The sequence below is a fragment of the Xiphophorus hellerii genome, chromosome 5, assembly GCF_003331165.1.
Source record: "Xiphophorus hellerii strain 12219 chromosome 5, Xiphophorus_hellerii-4.1, whole genome shotgun sequence".
Lineage (NCBI taxonomy): Eukaryota > Metazoa > Chordata > Actinopteri > Cyprinodontiformes > Poeciliidae > Xiphophorus > Xiphophorus hellerii.
In genome coordinates, this window is record NC_045676.1 from 30708688 (window position 1) to 30725407 (window position 16720).

Here is a 16720-nt window from a genome sequence, read left to right on the forward strand (position 1 = left end):
TATGAGTGAAAGAGTTTATTTAGAAGAACAAAAACATTCCATCAAGCTCGTGATGCAGCTGCTGATAAACAGTGATGTTGTACATTACAAATGTAAAAATTGTCCACCTTTCAAAATTGAGGAAACTAAAACAAGTCATTATTGTAAGTGGATTCTCACAAAAGAGCACTTCCTGAAACCAGAGTGTGCTTAGCATGCAAACGTGTAAATTTACGAGAACCTAGAAAAATGACAGAAGTACAACAATCTGACGGTTTCCCTTCTTGAGGCCTAAATGGATTTGTTTTGGTCAGATTATTTAAATAAACTGGTACAAAAGGTTTTAAGGCAAGAAAACTATTATCACAACACTTGGTGAATGGCTTCCGTGGCTTCTGTAACCAATTAAAAAAAAAAAAACATTTAACCAGAGCACAGACTCAGTCAATTTCATCAATGTAAATTTCACTACAGGAAGAAAAACTAATCAGAAATTCAAGGTTTTAAAGTCGATTGCGAGCTTCGTTACAGCTCTCATGCCGCTCTTGGTTGTGTTACACATTATCCACCAAAAGCCTGGCGACGCTTTTACATTATTGTTCGCAGTATGATTGTGCAATTTAATGTCTGGTGAAACAGAGAATACAGCTTTAAAAAGACTTGCCGCCTTTTCAAAATATGATTGTGCGCAGATACATTTCGACAGTTTTATGATTAGAAAAGTACAAAAACGGTCAAACTGGCTGAAAAAGGTATTTCCCTGAAGTGTGTAGAGTGTAAACAGTGAAGTTGCACAGATCACTCAGAACTGGTCAGTTGGAGTTTTGCTGGTCTTGATGGCCACATAGAGCATACAGTGTCATGAAAAAACATTCGTCCTTCACAGAGTTTCACTGTATTTGTACTCATTTAAAGCAGATTGTGCTGGCAAAGATAATTCTACTGAATACAAAATAAAGTTTATAATTACTCCACTTGTTAAATCACAAGTTAACTAGCTAACCACTCTGTTGGGTTTACTTCCACCATCCATTCCTCCATCTACCATCTGACAGTCTCACTGTATACGGAGATCAAACCACAGTTAGAGCCAAAGTTACAATGAGAATGCTCCAGCGGCTCATCTAAGAGGTCAAAAAGATCCCAGAACATCTGAAGAACTGCAAGCCTTCCTGCCTCTGCTAAGGTCAGAGGTCATGATTCAATAATTATGACCCTCCCCTCCAACGTCCCAAAAAAAAAAGACATCTCAATGATCCATGAAACTGTTGGAAAAACATTCAGACAAAAGTGGATTCTTTTGAAAGAGCTGTGTGTTGTGTGACATCTGGTGTAAAACTAACGGCATTTAAGAAAAAGAACATTGAACACACAGTGAAACACGTTGGTGGCAGTGTGATGGTCTGGGACTGCTTCGGGACCTAGATAACTGTTACTGAGTGATGAATTCTGCTTTGTAATAACAAAAAAAATAAATAAAATAAAAAGTCCTGAAAGTGAAAGTTCAGCCATCAGTCTGCAACCTCAGCATTGGCATAGTCAAAGTCTGAACTTAAATCCTACCAAGATGGGCTGACATGATCTAATACAGGCCATTCATTCCGTCCTTTATTGTGGATGAATTCAAATAATCCTGCAATGCTAACTAAATGCATCCCATTACTTAATAACACTCCTATTTCCCAATATTGTGATTCCCTGATCAAGGAGCAAAATCCATCCTCTCTAATAAGAGCAGACAGGCCTGATCTGAGATCAGAACCACAATCAGTGAAAATAGGATGCAGTATAAAAGATTGAGAAAACTATTTATAAAGGAAGTGTTTTTATGCTCATCTCCATGACTTTTCAGAACACTCAACAGCCTAAAGAAATTTACCGAAACTCAGTAACTAAATATGAAATTCGTTTGTTTAAAGGTACGAGAAGGCAGAGTGAAACTAGATGCCTGTTGTTTGGGTTTAGCCTGAAAACGATTAAAAAAATAAAATAAAATTACATAAATTCTGAAAAACTAAATAATAATAATTAAAATAAACAGGCACATGTCATATAAAATACTGAACACTATTCATGTCAGACATACACAACACAAAGTAAGAAACCTATAATCCCAAGCCTATTAAATTAAAAATATCCTGAAGTGTCACATTTTCTCCTAAGAAGTGAAATGTTCACCTGAAATCACGTGGAAAAGCACAACTCGATCTGCAATCACGTCTGCCAAGCTCAGGTTTCTGCTGAGAATTCAACATCAAGGGCAGAAATACATCTCTTTGGTCAGCATGGACACAATGCATGGGATCTGCTTCCTGGCGTTAAACCCTGGTGAATTGGACACAGACTCAAACTCTACTGCCACCTTGTGGTTTACTCGTGTCATGATGTGCAGAAGCTCCAGTTCCTTTGCGTATTTGTTGATCATGTCACACAGCGACTGGATGAACCAAGAGCCAGTCATCGTGTTCCTCCAGGAGTAGTAGCCTGCGACAACCACAAATTAACCTGGATTAGTATTTTTTAAGCAACAAACAAACAAAAAAATACTAGTTTAAACAACCCTCCCAACCCCATTAGAGACAAGGGTGTTAGAAAATGGATGGATGGACAGATGGATAGTTTAAACACTTGTGTTCATTTAACCTGGAGCGGTGGAGAAGGCGTAGAGGAAGTCTGCTTCCACAGGGATCTTTGTGGTTTCGTCTGCACTGTCGGCTTCAATACCCGGATCAAGATCGGTGCCTCTGCATGCCTGAGAACGGACGAGATAAAATTTTCAATAAATAATAATATGACAAACAAGAAGAAAGAACTTTTTTTTTTTTAAATCTAAGAATTGGCCTTGCTTACCTGGATAAAGAAAAGTTTGGGTTTTCCCACCAGAGTTTTACAGCGATCGCCTCGGTATAATGAAGTAAGACTCTGGAGCTGCACCGGGCCATCGGTACCGTAGATCACGCCTTCATCGCCGTGGCTCAGCAGAACGCAGACGAACGAGGCGGAGTCGCTGTGATCGTGCGTAGATGCTACAAAAACAAAGAAGTCAGTGAAAAGAGTCGTCACTACTGTCCATTAACAGAACCGGTGATGCCGTCAACGACAATTTGCTCCCCATACAGATGTTTTGCAGTTTTGTTTTGTTTTACAGCATTTAACATCTTTCAGCTCATACAACAATTCTTAATATCAGACAAAAAAAAAACAAAAAAAAACGGAATAAGTACAATACAGTTTTCAAATGATGAATGATGATGAATTTATTTTTTAAGAGAAAACCTTGTCAAAGTCTCCAGGCTGATAAATGTCAGTGTTTCTGTTTGTCCTGATTGGGGCCTGATGCTTTCTGAGGTCTTTCAGCCTAGTTCACATTACCAGGCAGCTTCTGCTTCACTAATGTCTTTATTAACCTGACAGTTCAAGCAGTAATCAGGCCTGGCCAGAGAAAGTAAACCTAAATAAATAAATTTAAAAAAACATTATAAAAACGGGATTAATCACCATCATTTGCTGATCGCCAGCTGCCCTACTTTTACATGGGGTCACATTGCTTTGGACAACTTAAAAAATTCAACAAATGAAATCATCACTTGAAAACTTCTTTTTTAACGTTTATCAGGGTTATCTTCATCTGAAATTAAAATTTGTTTGTCATTTAAGTGACAAAAAAGCAAACGCAGAAGAAATCTGTTAAAGGACAAATGTCTTTCCACAGCACCGTAACATTCTCAACAGGGAGGATCTCAAATCTGAAAATACAAGTTTTATTTTGTACTTACTTGCACTTAAAATCTTCATCATCTGATCGGTTGTTTGATCATTGTAAATCTTCACTGCATAGCCCAACTTTGTAAACACTTTACACACATTGGCTGCGTCAACGTCAGTGCCGTTTCGCTGATTCATACCTAAAAAGACAAAAAAAAGATGCAAAACAGACTGAAAAAGAAATATCTAGATTTTTTTTTTAAGGTGGCAACTTTAACCTGATTTCTACAAGTTCTGATTGATGCACAATTGAGAGTTCTGGTAAACTTAGTGCAGATTTAAGAAGGATTTATTGTGATGGTGGTATCATGCTTTGAGTCAGTTTGTGTGTCGGAATAAAATATTTCAAAAATCAGAACCAACAAGACTTGCTATGATATACTGATATTATTAGAAATGAAGAAGTAAAAGACTCAAGTTTACTGTAATCAAGTGAACGTAAATGATTTGTCCTTAAAAGACATATATTTACCTCCTTCCAACTCACTGTAATATTCCTAATTTAAAGTATGATCATAAAGGGAGTACATTTTTTTGTAAGAGTTAAAAAAAAATGTAAAAATTGGAAAGTGTTGGAAATTTTAAATAGCCACAGATACTGTAAGTCAGTATATTCAAATGATATACCGACGCCTAATGAATATACAATTCCACCTAAAATAACACATTAAGCAGGCGTGCCCAACTCTGCAATAAAACAACATAATAAACCAGGAACTGCTGCTAGTGCTTACCCCAATCAAACAGTAACATATTAAACGTGTTTATTGAACCAAGTGTACTTTCAGTCCTGCTAGACAGGTTTTCCAAACAGAGTCTGCTCAGTGAGAACCACAAGCAATCTGTCCATCTGTCCGACTGCGGCTACGTTCAGTAGCGATGATAACCAAATTACTTCCCAATCAACAAAGGCGCTCACTAAAGCGCACACATTCATACACAGATACGCAAATTAGTGAGCAACTTTGGGTACTGAATCAAAGAATTGAACCCACAACCTTTAATTTCATACTACTTTACTCTATTTTGTCCCTGGGCTAAAATAGTGTGAGAGTTATGCATACCTGGCGCACCGATTACAAAACTATGGGACAAGTGGTGCAGAGTCAGTGACCTGTATCTTCTGTTTAATCTCTGAAAACTGTCAGCTTGAAGCTGAATAAATTCAAACAAGGCATGTTGTACTTCGCCCCAGTGAGCAATATAGTTTGTCCTTATGAATTTGTCATGCTTCCTTTAAAACGGGTGTGAAGCACATCGTGAAAGGTTTGAGAACCGATGCCCTGAGGGAAGACTTCCAGATTTGTAAAGTGCATTTTAGTCTCAGTGAAATTTCTCACACACGCCCAGTTCAGCTTGAAGTTTAGACACACCTGCCGTAACGCCATGCTACAATTCAAGAAGTCCAACCCCCACTCAGAAAGCCATGCGTTTGTGCAGCAGCAGTCTGATGAACAACTAAGGACGCAAACTCTGGAAGGTATTTACAGAAATCCACAGAATGAAAGTGTTTGTTGTCATTTCTCCAACAACTGTCACCATAGGAACCTACATCTGAATGCCTAATTAAGTATCAGGGGATGCAGGTAAATGGTTTCAACACAGACACTACTAAAGTTCACAATGGATCTGTGGCAGACATTTCTACAACAGGCAGGCATGAAAAATCTTGTCGTTTCTTGTCCAAACCTTCTCAGTCTGGTCTCTGACTTCATGTCTAAAACATCTAATATGGGATGTCCCTCTGACGTTCTCATTCCTGATCCTATCCATCCTCATCGCGACCTGAACTACATACAGGGAATAAAAACTTTTAATCCCAGAATGCACTGCATTAACCCAGTTTCAGTTTCTAGGAGGAAGAGGAATTTCACTGTGTGAATATGGGACATCATGTTTTAACAAAAATTCTGTCCTTAAAGGAAGGCACCCTCTTTACTGCAAAGGGATTACAATGGTGAAACATTGCAGTCCCTCTGCTGGCCGAAAGGAGAAATTCATTTCGACTATATTCTGACTGAAGAATAAGCCACGACTCTGGCTTACTTAAAATTCTGCAGAAAGAATCTTTGAATTATAGATTCCCCAAAAAGAGACTCTGATCCTGTTGCTGAACTGACACTGCTTCCATTTTTCTGGAAGAAGACGCCACAGCTCCACAAGCCTGCTGTACGGGTACAGGGCCAAGTCGACGTTCGCCCAAACCAAGTCAACCTTTCCCAACCACTAACCGAGCAGCCGTTGCAACTATTACTCATGTTTTTCACTGCCCCAGGCTGGACTACGGGGAGAAAAAGGGAACTTTTCTCCCCGTACCTGAGAAAAGGGGAACTGTGGCCCTGCACACACTGTCCACCGCTAGCTGAGTGGCAAACACCACCATTTTCCTCAACTGCAAAGACTCTCTCTGATCATCCCATCATGTTTGTTCTCCGTCGCACGACTCGCTCACTACCGGAGATCTCTTTTGTTCTTAAGAATGTCTAAAGTAAGGCTTTGTGTCTGGGTAGAAGGAAATTAGTTTAGTATAAAACTATTTAAATTGTTTCTGATCATCTATTTAAGTGTTTTTGTTGGGTTTTGCAGGGTTCCATCCTTTAACCTCCTTTGTGCAAACAGGCCACTGAGCCTTTGGTTTGTTTGTTTAAGAGGCTATTGACCGAAAGAGTAGTTTTATAACATGAGCTTATTCCATTTTAGTCAAAGTTTTTCCTTTTCTCTTTTCACAAGCCAACATGGTTTAGCAGACATACTGAACCGTGTCCATTATCTGAATCCAATAGGTAAAATCCAAAAGCTCTTCGGTGTTTACAGGTATAATAGACCACTGGCTCTCATAAACAACATTGTACAAATCATCATACGCCTTTAGTTTGTACTTTGCCACATTTACCTTCATCATACGCTACATCTCCTTGTACTCCTGTCTTTTCTCCTGTCCTCTCATTGTCCCACATATTCTTAGTGAACTTCCTTCTCTGTACATGGTTGACTTTTTTGTTCCAACATAAAGTCTGCTTTTCTGCCGACATACCAGATACCATCCTACCCGTCTCCCTAATCACATTAGCTTGTAGCTGTGCACTCATCTGGGAGTCTCAACTCCTCAAAAAATCCACAACACTTTGTTTTGTTTTCACCATCTGGTCCTCTGCTCTGCATTTATTCTCTTTATCTTCTTCACTATCAGCGTCATTCTATGCCGTCTATCAACACTATCATCTACCACTTCCTTTACAGACACTAATCTCCATATTTCAAAATCTACAGAAGATGCAGTCCGCCTTTGTGCTCCTACCTCCACACTTGTAAGTCACCTTCCTTCCTCTTCTGGAAGAAGGTTTGTACTACGACCATCTCCATCCTTTTCACAAAGTCCACCAACATATGTCCCTCTCCTATCCTGGATCCCAAACCTGCCAATCACTTCCTTACTGCCTCTGTTCCCTTCACCAACCTGTCTGTTAAAGTCTGCACCAATCACCCTTCTCTGAACTGTCAGGTAACTCTACATCACATCATCTTGCTCACTCCAGACCGTCTGCTTCTCATCTAACTCACATCCGACCTGTGGGGCATGAACGCCAACAAACACTAATCATCATGTCTTCAATTTCGAGCTTCAGATTCAGTCTGTCATTTTCTTCGCTTGCAGAATGTTCCCAACAAACCAATAAAAGAGGACACTAATCTTTAAAGGACAAAAGAAAGGAGATGGCAATAGAAATGGGAATACAGGGTGAAATATAGATATTTTCCGTACTCTACTTTCTTACCTACCCAGACCTGGAAAATAATTAATTTAAATTCTAGACCTTTCCACACCATAGGAACCCTGGACATGACAAATAAACACTGAAGCTTCGTGATACACTTAAATAATGTAGTGAAATTCTAACTAGAGGTGCCACAGAGAAACCGGAGATCAGACACATTTAATAAGCATCTTCAGTTCCCTTGGGACCAAAGCAAATCTCACTTTAAGTATGTTTCTGATTGGTCAGCTGCTCTCTGATGGTTTTCTATCACGGGTAAATAGTTTCTATTTTGAATCTAATTTTTAAGGAAGTCATAGGGACATTGAGCTAATTCATGGATCAATAATGTGCTTATTTGAGCAACAACTAGTGTGACTGCTTGTGAAACAATGAGGTTCCGCAGAATAAACCAGCAGACCAACACCCTTTCAGACGCATCAACCATTTTAGATATTGCTTATCACTTTCTGCCAGCAGTTTTACTCCGAAAGAACTCAGAGCAAACAAAACAAGCTCCAGTTACAACTCAAGTGATTCCACGACTTTAACATAATCAGAGGAAGGAATGCCCAATATTCTACATCATCAAAAACCATAAAGAGTGAAAGAAATCAGTAGAATGAGATAAACAAAACTTTTGGATATTGATGTCAGGTGATCCTATCAGGATTTAATGAAGATTTGACAAGCATTTTCTTATGTGTGCCCCAGCCTGACTAATTTGCAATTATTTTACTAAACAAAGTAACCAGTAGTTCTTTAGAAAATTTATTTTATAATATACACTACTGGGATAAAGTGTTTGCCCTCTTACAGTCAACTATTTTTGATTTTAGTCAAACTGAAATATGTCAGATCAAATTAATTTGATTATTTAATATCAGACACAGATACCACTTTATGTGTTGTATATTTACTAAGGTCATCTTTATGGAATAATAAACTTAGTTTAATCACCTGAAACAGTTCATGGTGACAAAAAATAGTCAAAGCAAGAGAAATCTACATTGGAGTGAATTATTTGGACATGCACTGTACATGGCAAAAACTGCAAAAATGGTTTCATACGTGACTTACAAAGCACGTATAGGATTAGCATTCACATTGCAATAACCCACCAAACAAGGTGGATATCTTTAAATTCTGTTATTTAGAACAACTTAGTACTGCAGTGGAATTGTGTGCAATAATCTCCCGTATAGTTGTTGGAACAAAGTATCAAAAAAGTTTCATGTGAAGTTTTTGTGCTAAAAATGCTGAATAACTGACTATGAATTAAGTCTTGTTCACACTAATAAACAAAACAACCACGTGGTAAACATATATAAAAGATTTGATCATCATTGTCAAATTTAATGTATGTTTGTAGTTAGAGAAAAACATGCAAGTGTGTTGATCGCACAGATTAATTTAAACCACATTTCTTCCTAATATTTCTTAACCTTCATCACATATATCCACTATGAGCATCACAGGTAGTGAAAGATTGTCCAACAGGTAAACAACATTGACATGAATGACAGTTGGTTATAATATCCTGCCAAATATTGCATTCAAACAGTCCTTGGTAGTCACACACTAATATTGTGATCCCAGCTGCAGTTTGATATATTGAGCTACTGTATTTTTTAAATACTTCTTCACTATTGGGGATTTTTTTTTCTCCAAGTGAATACAAAATTTTATGTAAAAAAAAAAAAGCTTAAAGAGGCATAGGTATAATAAGCTTCTGCCTACATTTTTTGGTCTCTAATTTCTATAAATACAATGGAGTATATCTTCAGCTTTACATGAATTCTGCAAATGGCTGTACTGTTTTAAAATAATCATTTCACTGTTGAATTAATATGCACCAACGTCAACAAGTAAGACGGCACAACTATAAAATGTTAACTTCCTTGTTTAAAATGTGAACAAAATCAAATGTCACCCAATTCTAATGTTTCTATAAGTAGATGGATGACATTTCCTGCCAGTATCGTGAAGCTAGTTTCATTCTGACTGAAAACACAAGAACTAGTCAGAGGCTAAAAGGAAACCGGATAAAGCATCACCTGTGCGCTGGTCAAAGTTCTTGTTGTTGATGACGATGCACTGGCCAATGTTGGGGTAACGGAGGCTGTATCTGAAGCTGTGGGAGTGGGGCTTAGCATCAACGTCCATGGGCGAAGGAGCAGACGAAGATCCCGCTGGCCTGCAGGAGCACAAACCAAACCACATTTCATCATCTCATTGATTAAAAACAACATTAAGTGATGCAGGTCAGAAAGTCAAACCGACAAATGAGGAACTCTTTGGTACCGAGAGGACTCAGAGTCCGTTCTACTGACTTGAACATGACAAAGAAACAATGACCTCCTGAGGATAAAGGTCGCAGGCAGTCTCAATAAACCCTTGACTCACTGTTTTCCATCGTCTTGCCTCGCGTCCGTGGTGTCCCCTTCAGGACCTGGTCTTCTTGCGGACATAGTTCTGAACAGGATAAAAAGCGCAAACCGGGACGGAGAAACTACACGCCCTGAGCGCTTACCAGAGGAACCAGCTGCGAAATAAAAAGGCACACAGACGTAGACGTCGACAAGAGCGAGTAGAGAAGCATTTAGCTGCCCCTACCCGCCCAGTAAACAAAGATGCCTACGTCATGCTAAGATGCGCTTGTTTTTTCCGTGCGGACATCCCGTGTTAGTCGGTGTTAGACATCACGGGAAAACCAGGGTTGAAACGTAGACCTCCTGAACTGCAGTCAGGCGGGTTGTGTTGTTTTAACGACACTATTTTTGACGTTGGCGTAATAAATTATCACATGTACGAACGTGAAGATTTAATGTTTATTCATAACTAGAGCCATTTTCTTTATACGGCTCTCATTGTAGCGTGATAAATATGTATGTCGTAATAACCTGATATATTTGTATAGGAAACGTAAAAAGTGCATTGTTAAAACAATAAAGTTTTCAAATTAAAACGTAATAGTTCTATTTTTCTTTTGCCTGGGTGAGTGAGTGGCAGCGAAGCTTCCGTGTAAAAACGAGACGCCAGCGCCTCCATGTTGCGAGAGGCAAGTTTTCTTTGGAAAGCGGTACAGCTGCTTGGAACTGGAGACAGGACAGGAGTCCTGGCATTAGTTTTATTCGGCACGTTTGTTCACATAAACAACAAATTTATTACGCGTGCATTTAAGTCTAATTATAGAAAAAGAATTGTTGGAACATATTTTTTTGTAAATACGTATAGTATGGAAGTCCATAATCGTGTTTTACAAAAGACGAAAACATGGTTGAGAGAAAGACAAAGTGAAGTTTAGATGTTAGCACATATTTGTGAAAATCAAAATAAGAGCAACCCTGAACACAAGGGTGCTAAAAGCTGCTCTTAATCTACCAACACCCAACTACTAATATTTGCTATAATGTTGAGCTGTAAGTAAATATTATTGTAGCTTAGCTTATGTTTATTCGTCTAAAACAGTCAAACACATAAAACTTTATTAATCAATCAACATTCTAACAAATCAAAAAGATTCAAAACAAAGTTATTCCTAAGTGTTGTAGGCTGAAGCAATCCAGTTTATATGTGCCTGTCCTTACATGTTCATTACAAATAAACCATTTCCAGAAAACACAGAATCAACAGCTAAATCCAGACAAAAGAATAAAAAAAAACATTAAAATCTACGTAAATCGCCATCACAAAGGTCTCAGTAAGATTTCAAATATTCAAGTCCCTTTAGTTTACAGTTTTCTGTTGACCCTGCTTGACTTACTGGAAGTAGTGCAACATTCGAAAACATTCTTTCTCCATCACTTTTCACACGTGAAACAATGCAATGCTTCACTTGTGATGTAAACAAGAGACAGTCAACAACATAGTAAACAATGGCCTCTGGAAAACTATTCAAGAAAAATACCTACTTTTCCAGTTACTTATCGCTTACAGGTAATAAGTGGTTTTATTTCCTCTTCACGTGCTCTGATTCCTTCCTGAGCTGTTGTCACTTTGTGAAGCGTTGTTTATCTAAGTTTTAACTTGTGATCTCTTCCTCTTCTGTAATACTTTGAGAAAATTAGTCCTTCACTTTAATGTAGTAAACTTTTGATACAGTAGGCATACTAATCTATCAAAGTCTTGATTTAAACTATAAATGTTGAAAATGGCTGTTTTCACTTCTGCAAATATGTTAAACAGTATGAAATGTTTATTCTAATGAGTGTTCAATTCTTAGCCCATTGTTGTTACATGTCTGTTTATTACATTCTGTACCCATGCCAGGGTTTTCTCTGGGGAAACAGTGCTGTCCATTACTCAACTGGTCCTGCGCACTGTTGTTCAGCTGGCTGAAAACTGTGACTTCACTCTCAGATTTCACAAATCAAGCTATTGTTAATTTAATCTCAACTTTTCAACCCTTTAGCCAGACCGTGTGGGCATTTTGGGGATGACATGTAAAGCGTTTTGAACAACTTTAATATATTGTGAGAATCTAGAACCAGAACATCGACTTTCATCTTTTTTCCACCTGAAGCTGTTTTATTCCTCATGGCAAATTTTTTCATAATCTTTTATAATCTCTAATTATAATCCCATAATCCTTGTTTTCAATAACCGAAGTGAACAAAACTTAGGAACCTTTAAAATGTAACTTTCCAAATGACAAATTTTTGAAGGACCCAGCATCCAAATGAAACTAACCATTTATTAGTCATATGACATCCTGGAACACTCAGTTAGATAAAGTGCAAGCACAACTTTAAATCGCTTCTGTGAACAGTGACAGTCTACAAAGTGGAGTGTAGTAACTACAATAATAATCCGTGGAAATAAAGAAAATGAGATTAAAAAAAGATTTAATAAAACATACAGACTGAGACAATGGAGCAACATAACCACAGAGGAATTTATGTTTAGAAAGAGAAGTGAAGAAGCTGTAAACTGAATCATCTGAACAGATGCAGTTGCAAGTTTAAATGTTGTGGGTAAAAACATACAATTCTGTGGGTCAAATCTATAAATATTCCAAATAGAAAGCTGACCCTGCTAATGAAGAAACTTCAAACTGTAAAGCAAAAAAACAACTTTAAAGTGCTTCTCTGTTTAGGACTCTCTAACTGCAGCCACTTCCTTCACCGTCTGATTCATGTACACAGCATCGTTTTTCAACACGTCTTCATTTGTAAGTACACTTTAATAAGAAATATTAACATTTCACTTTCATTTTAATCAGCCACATCGTAACCCAGCTTGAATTATACAACAAAGAAACAGAAGTAACTCTTTAAGAACTAACACCCGGTAATCATATTGCTCTGGAAGAATGTGACGCCTGCAGCACACAAATCACTCTATTCTCCTTCCATAAGGTTAAAGCTGTGATTAAGAAGTTATATGGTAATAACACCCCCCCCCCCACACACACACAACAAAAAAACACACTCTTGGACCATGTTTTTTTTAAGTTCACTACTAAAACTCCTTCTTAAAGGTGAAGATCAAATTCGTCATCTTCACCTTTTATACCAAAGGATCGTATGAAACCATGTCATTAAATCTAAAGATAAAACCTGCAGTTTAAAATGAATCATTGAAGGAAGAGACACAAATTGATTCTCACTGACCTAAAACTGATTTCTTGGATCGCTGCTTTAGAATTCATGTTAACTCCGTATTCACACAGGGGAAAACGGAGAAAAGTAACACTCTGCACAATATCAGGAAAGATATTCTGAAACTGGACAAAAAACATTAAATACACCACCATTTAAAAATGAACCATCTGGACATCCAGAAACAGCTGGATGATTTCTATATTATACTTTATAGGAGGGCAAGAGTCTGGAAAGAAAGCACGAAATAAATACTATTGAAAGGTTTTAACAGGGTAGAAAAAGTAGAGCTCCGGTAGAAACACAGCACAATGGTCTACATATTGTCCAGCTTTGAGATAATTCAACTTTGTTCAAAGTGAACACGGGTTCACTTCAAAATAATTAAAATCAAAAGAAAAGAAAAAAAAAAAACAACAACAATGAACTGCCTTTAATAGAGTAGCTCTCATGAACAAAACAAATACATACAGCGCTTTGGAAAAGTATTAAAATGTTACAACCACAAATTTCAAAGTATTTTACTGTCGTTATAATTGAATACAAAGTAGTGTATAATTGTGACATTGAAGGAAAACGATACAAGGCAGTTAAGAATGATGGGGTGGATTTGTATTTAGTCCCCTTTAATTTAATGCCCTCAAATAAAACCCGGTGCCACCAAGTGCCTTCAGGTCTGATTAGTCAATAGAGTCGACCTGAATGTAAATGAAGCAAAAATCCAGCGGGAGAACAGAATTATGAAGACTAAATGTACAAAATCTGTGGATTTAGTCTAGAAAAGACATGAAGTTATAGCCATAAGAGGTTTATCAGGGGAATTTAATGAAAATGCACCAGACATTTTTATGTTTTATTTTGATTCTTCCACTTCACAATTACACACTACATTGTGCTGATGTATGAGATGAAACTTTGACATAACATACTGCAGTTATAATGTGACAAAATGTGAAAAGTTTAATGGAAGGTGGGTAAATACTTTTATAAGGCACTGTATAGAGGATGATCAAATCATAAGTGGATCAGAAGATTTCAAATTGGGAGAAGAGTGGCAATGGAGAGAAGAGGAGCTCTGAAATCTGATGATGCATTTCACTGGACACATGAGTCAGATTTTCTGAGTTCTAGGAATGAAGAAGTTGCTTTTTTACGCCATCCACAACCTCAAAATCCAACATGGCTGCTTCGTGCATGAGGAATGCTGACGGTTGAGCACTGTGAGTGTTCAAAAACAAAATTTTAACAAGTATTTTTGGTCTATTATTTAGTGCAAATATCTTAGTAAACGCAAAATAAGAAAAAAGTAACTTACAAGTAGCTTTTCAGCAAGATAAAATGAGCTTGTTTTAACTCTAATTCCTTAGTATTGATGAAAAAGTACTAGTTTCACTAGCAGATTATTTCCTTTTTAACAAGACATTTTTCCCATGTTATAAGTGAAATAATCTGCTTTACTTTGTCATAAATACTAGTGAATTATTAACTTAAATTAAGGCCCTATGTCTTGTTGAAAAGTTACTTATGAGTAAATTTAGTCTCATTTAAAGTGTACTAAGATATTTACACTAGAAACCAGATCAGAAAGATTTGGTGAAATGTGTTTTTGCAGTGAGGTGATCAACTTTAGCTTGTTCTTCTGTCAATTTGTCCAGGAATTAGTGAATGTTCTGTTCCAGTGACTGAATGCACAAAATGCAGTATTCTGTGTTTTCTCCTTGTATCAGTAGTAATAGTTACGATTAGCATCGAGCATCGAAACTTACTGCTTTTCTCTCTTTCCCCTGGAACACAGTGGAGCTAGGGGGTGACACCATTCCCCGGTTTTAGATCCGACTCATGAGGCCAATGGGATGCAACACAACCAGCAGCACAATGACTACAATACCCATAAGCACTGAGTGTGCTTTGAGAGCGACATCCAACAGACTGGTCCTGAGGCTACAGGCATCTGTAATCAGAAGATGTCGGGACACATTTCCCAACTTCCCTGCTCCTTGGCGTCCCAGTAGCCTCCCTTGTAGACATGCAGCGTCTCTCCAGACACGGAGTCGTGGATCTTCTCGAACCACAGCGCTTGGTAATTGTCTGGATGGGCGCCTGAGGAGGATGCCAGACAAAATAAAATCACAGTTTTAACACAGAATGTTTAAACTGCAAGTCGAGAAGCAACACGTTAAGCTTTAAAGCAGCAGTATGTAACTTTTATTAAAAAAAATATATATATAGATATGCTGTACAAGTTTATAAATATTTTTTTACATATTTGTTGAAACTGTCACTGACAGTTAATCTGAAAGAAAAAATTTAAGCTGCTCTGCATTCTCAAAGTGCTCTCTAGAAACAACCAATCAGAGTCAGGAGAAGGGTTTTAGCGCCATCAATCACTTCTCCGTGTGCCGCTGCTTTTGCTGCCGCACCCTTTCGTTGCAGCTAGCACTACCCATCATGAATGCTCAGGCTACTTAGCATAGCCACCAATGACAGCAGATAAACATTTTCCTGTAACGGTAAATCATTTCTCCACCATTAGCACAGTTAGCAGCGTGTACATGAGATGATTGGCAGCACCAAGACCCTCCTGCTGTCTCTGATTGTTTTTGGTTGGTAGCAGTGCTTTTCTTCAGACAGCATTAGCAGCTCCGGGAGGAGGTGGAGCAGATTGATCTTTTCATGGATTATCTGTCTCATATTCTTCTGTCACCACATGGAAGCAGTTTTAATAAATATGCAAGAAACATGCTTGTTTTTTTTAATAAACGTTACATACTGCAACTTCAATTTAGTTCAGATGGTCATAATAATGCTCTGTTTTGGATGAACTTCGTTTAAAACAAAGCAGAAGGAAAATGAATGAGGAGTCAGTGGAAGCAGCCAAGGTTCGATCAGACGCCAGCAGATAGACGACTGTTGCACCGAGCTTGTACATCTCAGCCTATGGAGCAAAATTCTACAGCCAATCACAGCTGATCTACATCTGGCTCTATGACACAGGTTACAACAGAGAACAGGGCACGTGTTACTTGCTTTTGGCCAGGGCTCTAAAAGGATGTTCTTTGCCTTCCGCTGAGAGAGGGAGAGCGAGTCGGAAAGAGGAAATGAAGCGATTGCTTAATATTGTGCAGGGTTTTCTAATCCAGAGTTTACTACAACCCTACAGGTGTTGGTTCGTTCACTAGAGCTAGAGGGCCGATTGGATCCCATTTCTGTATCCGAGCCGGTACCCTTCCTGGAGGTCACTGATCCAGACGCCGTGGTTCTGTATTGTTGGAGGTGATTTTACTCTGGAAGCTTAAGCTCTGTCATATTGTATTTAAGCAGAGGCATTTTATTCTAGATTGGTAGTAAATGTATACACAGAGGTGGAGAATCACTTTCCTTTTTGTGACAAGAAAACAAATACAAGATTGTTGTTTTTTTATGTGTTTTATACAAACACTAAAGTCCTGCCACTCAGACATATTCTGTTTGCACCCACTGCCCAAACTCCAAAGTAGCTTTCGTTGAGAAAAAAAGAAATATTTAAATGGCTACCATAATCAAGACTTAAAAAAACAACATCAGTATACAGACTACAGAGATATGAGATTATTATTAGTTTATTAGAGATTTGCGCAT

The 16720-nt window shown here is 38.0% G+C and overlaps 2 protein-coding genes and 1 long non-coding RNA gene across 4 annotated transcripts in view; 1 reads left to right on the forward strand and 2 right to left on the reverse strand.

Annotated features, from left to right (window-relative positions):
- casp3a (caspase 3, apoptosis-related cysteine peptidase a) lies at positions 1–10128 on the reverse strand. The gene is made up of 6 exons (XM_032564223.1): positions 9906–10128; positions 9557–9696; positions 3756–3884; positions 2830–3005; positions 2623–2731; positions 1–2463 (listed from the first exon to the last, which is right to left on the reverse strand). Exons 1-6 carry the CDS (start codon positions 9968–9970, stop codon positions 2234–2236), a joined length of 849 nt encoding a protein of 282 aa, XP_032420114.1. The 5' UTR covers positions 9971–10128; the 3' UTR covers positions 1–2233.
- Positions 3382–16503, forward strand: LOC116720799 (uncharacterized). The gene is made up of 3 exons (XR_004339461.1): positions 3382–3392; positions 11439–11445; positions 16400–16503. It is a non-coding gene; the product is annotated as an uncharacterized LOC116720799 (long non-coding RNA).
- Positions 14758–16720, reverse strand: part of LOC116720795 (oxysterol-binding protein 1-like) — a 13976-nt gene continuing 12013 nt past the window's right edge. For both annotated transcript variants that reach the window (XM_032564220.1, XM_032564221.1), the window contains one exon: positions 14758–15202. In XM_032564220.1, coding sequence (XP_032420111.1) covers positions 15060–15202 — 143 coding nt within the window. In that variant the 3' untranslated portion in view covers positions 14758–15059. The remainder of the gene's footprint in view (positions 15203–16720) is intronic.

What these genes read in the sequence shown, in the direction of transcription:
- casp3a (XM_032564223.1), bottom strand. Translation starts at nt 9,970, where the DNA reads ATGTCCGCAAGAAGACCAGGTCCTGAAGGGGACACCACGGACGCGAGG. An exon ending in GATGAAGATTTTAAGTGCAA is followed by an intron (nt 3,006 to 3,755) that starts GTAAGTACAAAA and finishes TTGTTTTTGTAG; the next exon opens with CATCTACGCACGATCACAGC. An exon ending in CCAAACTTTTCTTTATCCAG is followed by an intron (nt 2,732 to 2,829) that starts GTAAGCAAGGCC and finishes GTCCGTTCTCAG; the next exon opens with GCATGCAGAGGCACCGATCT.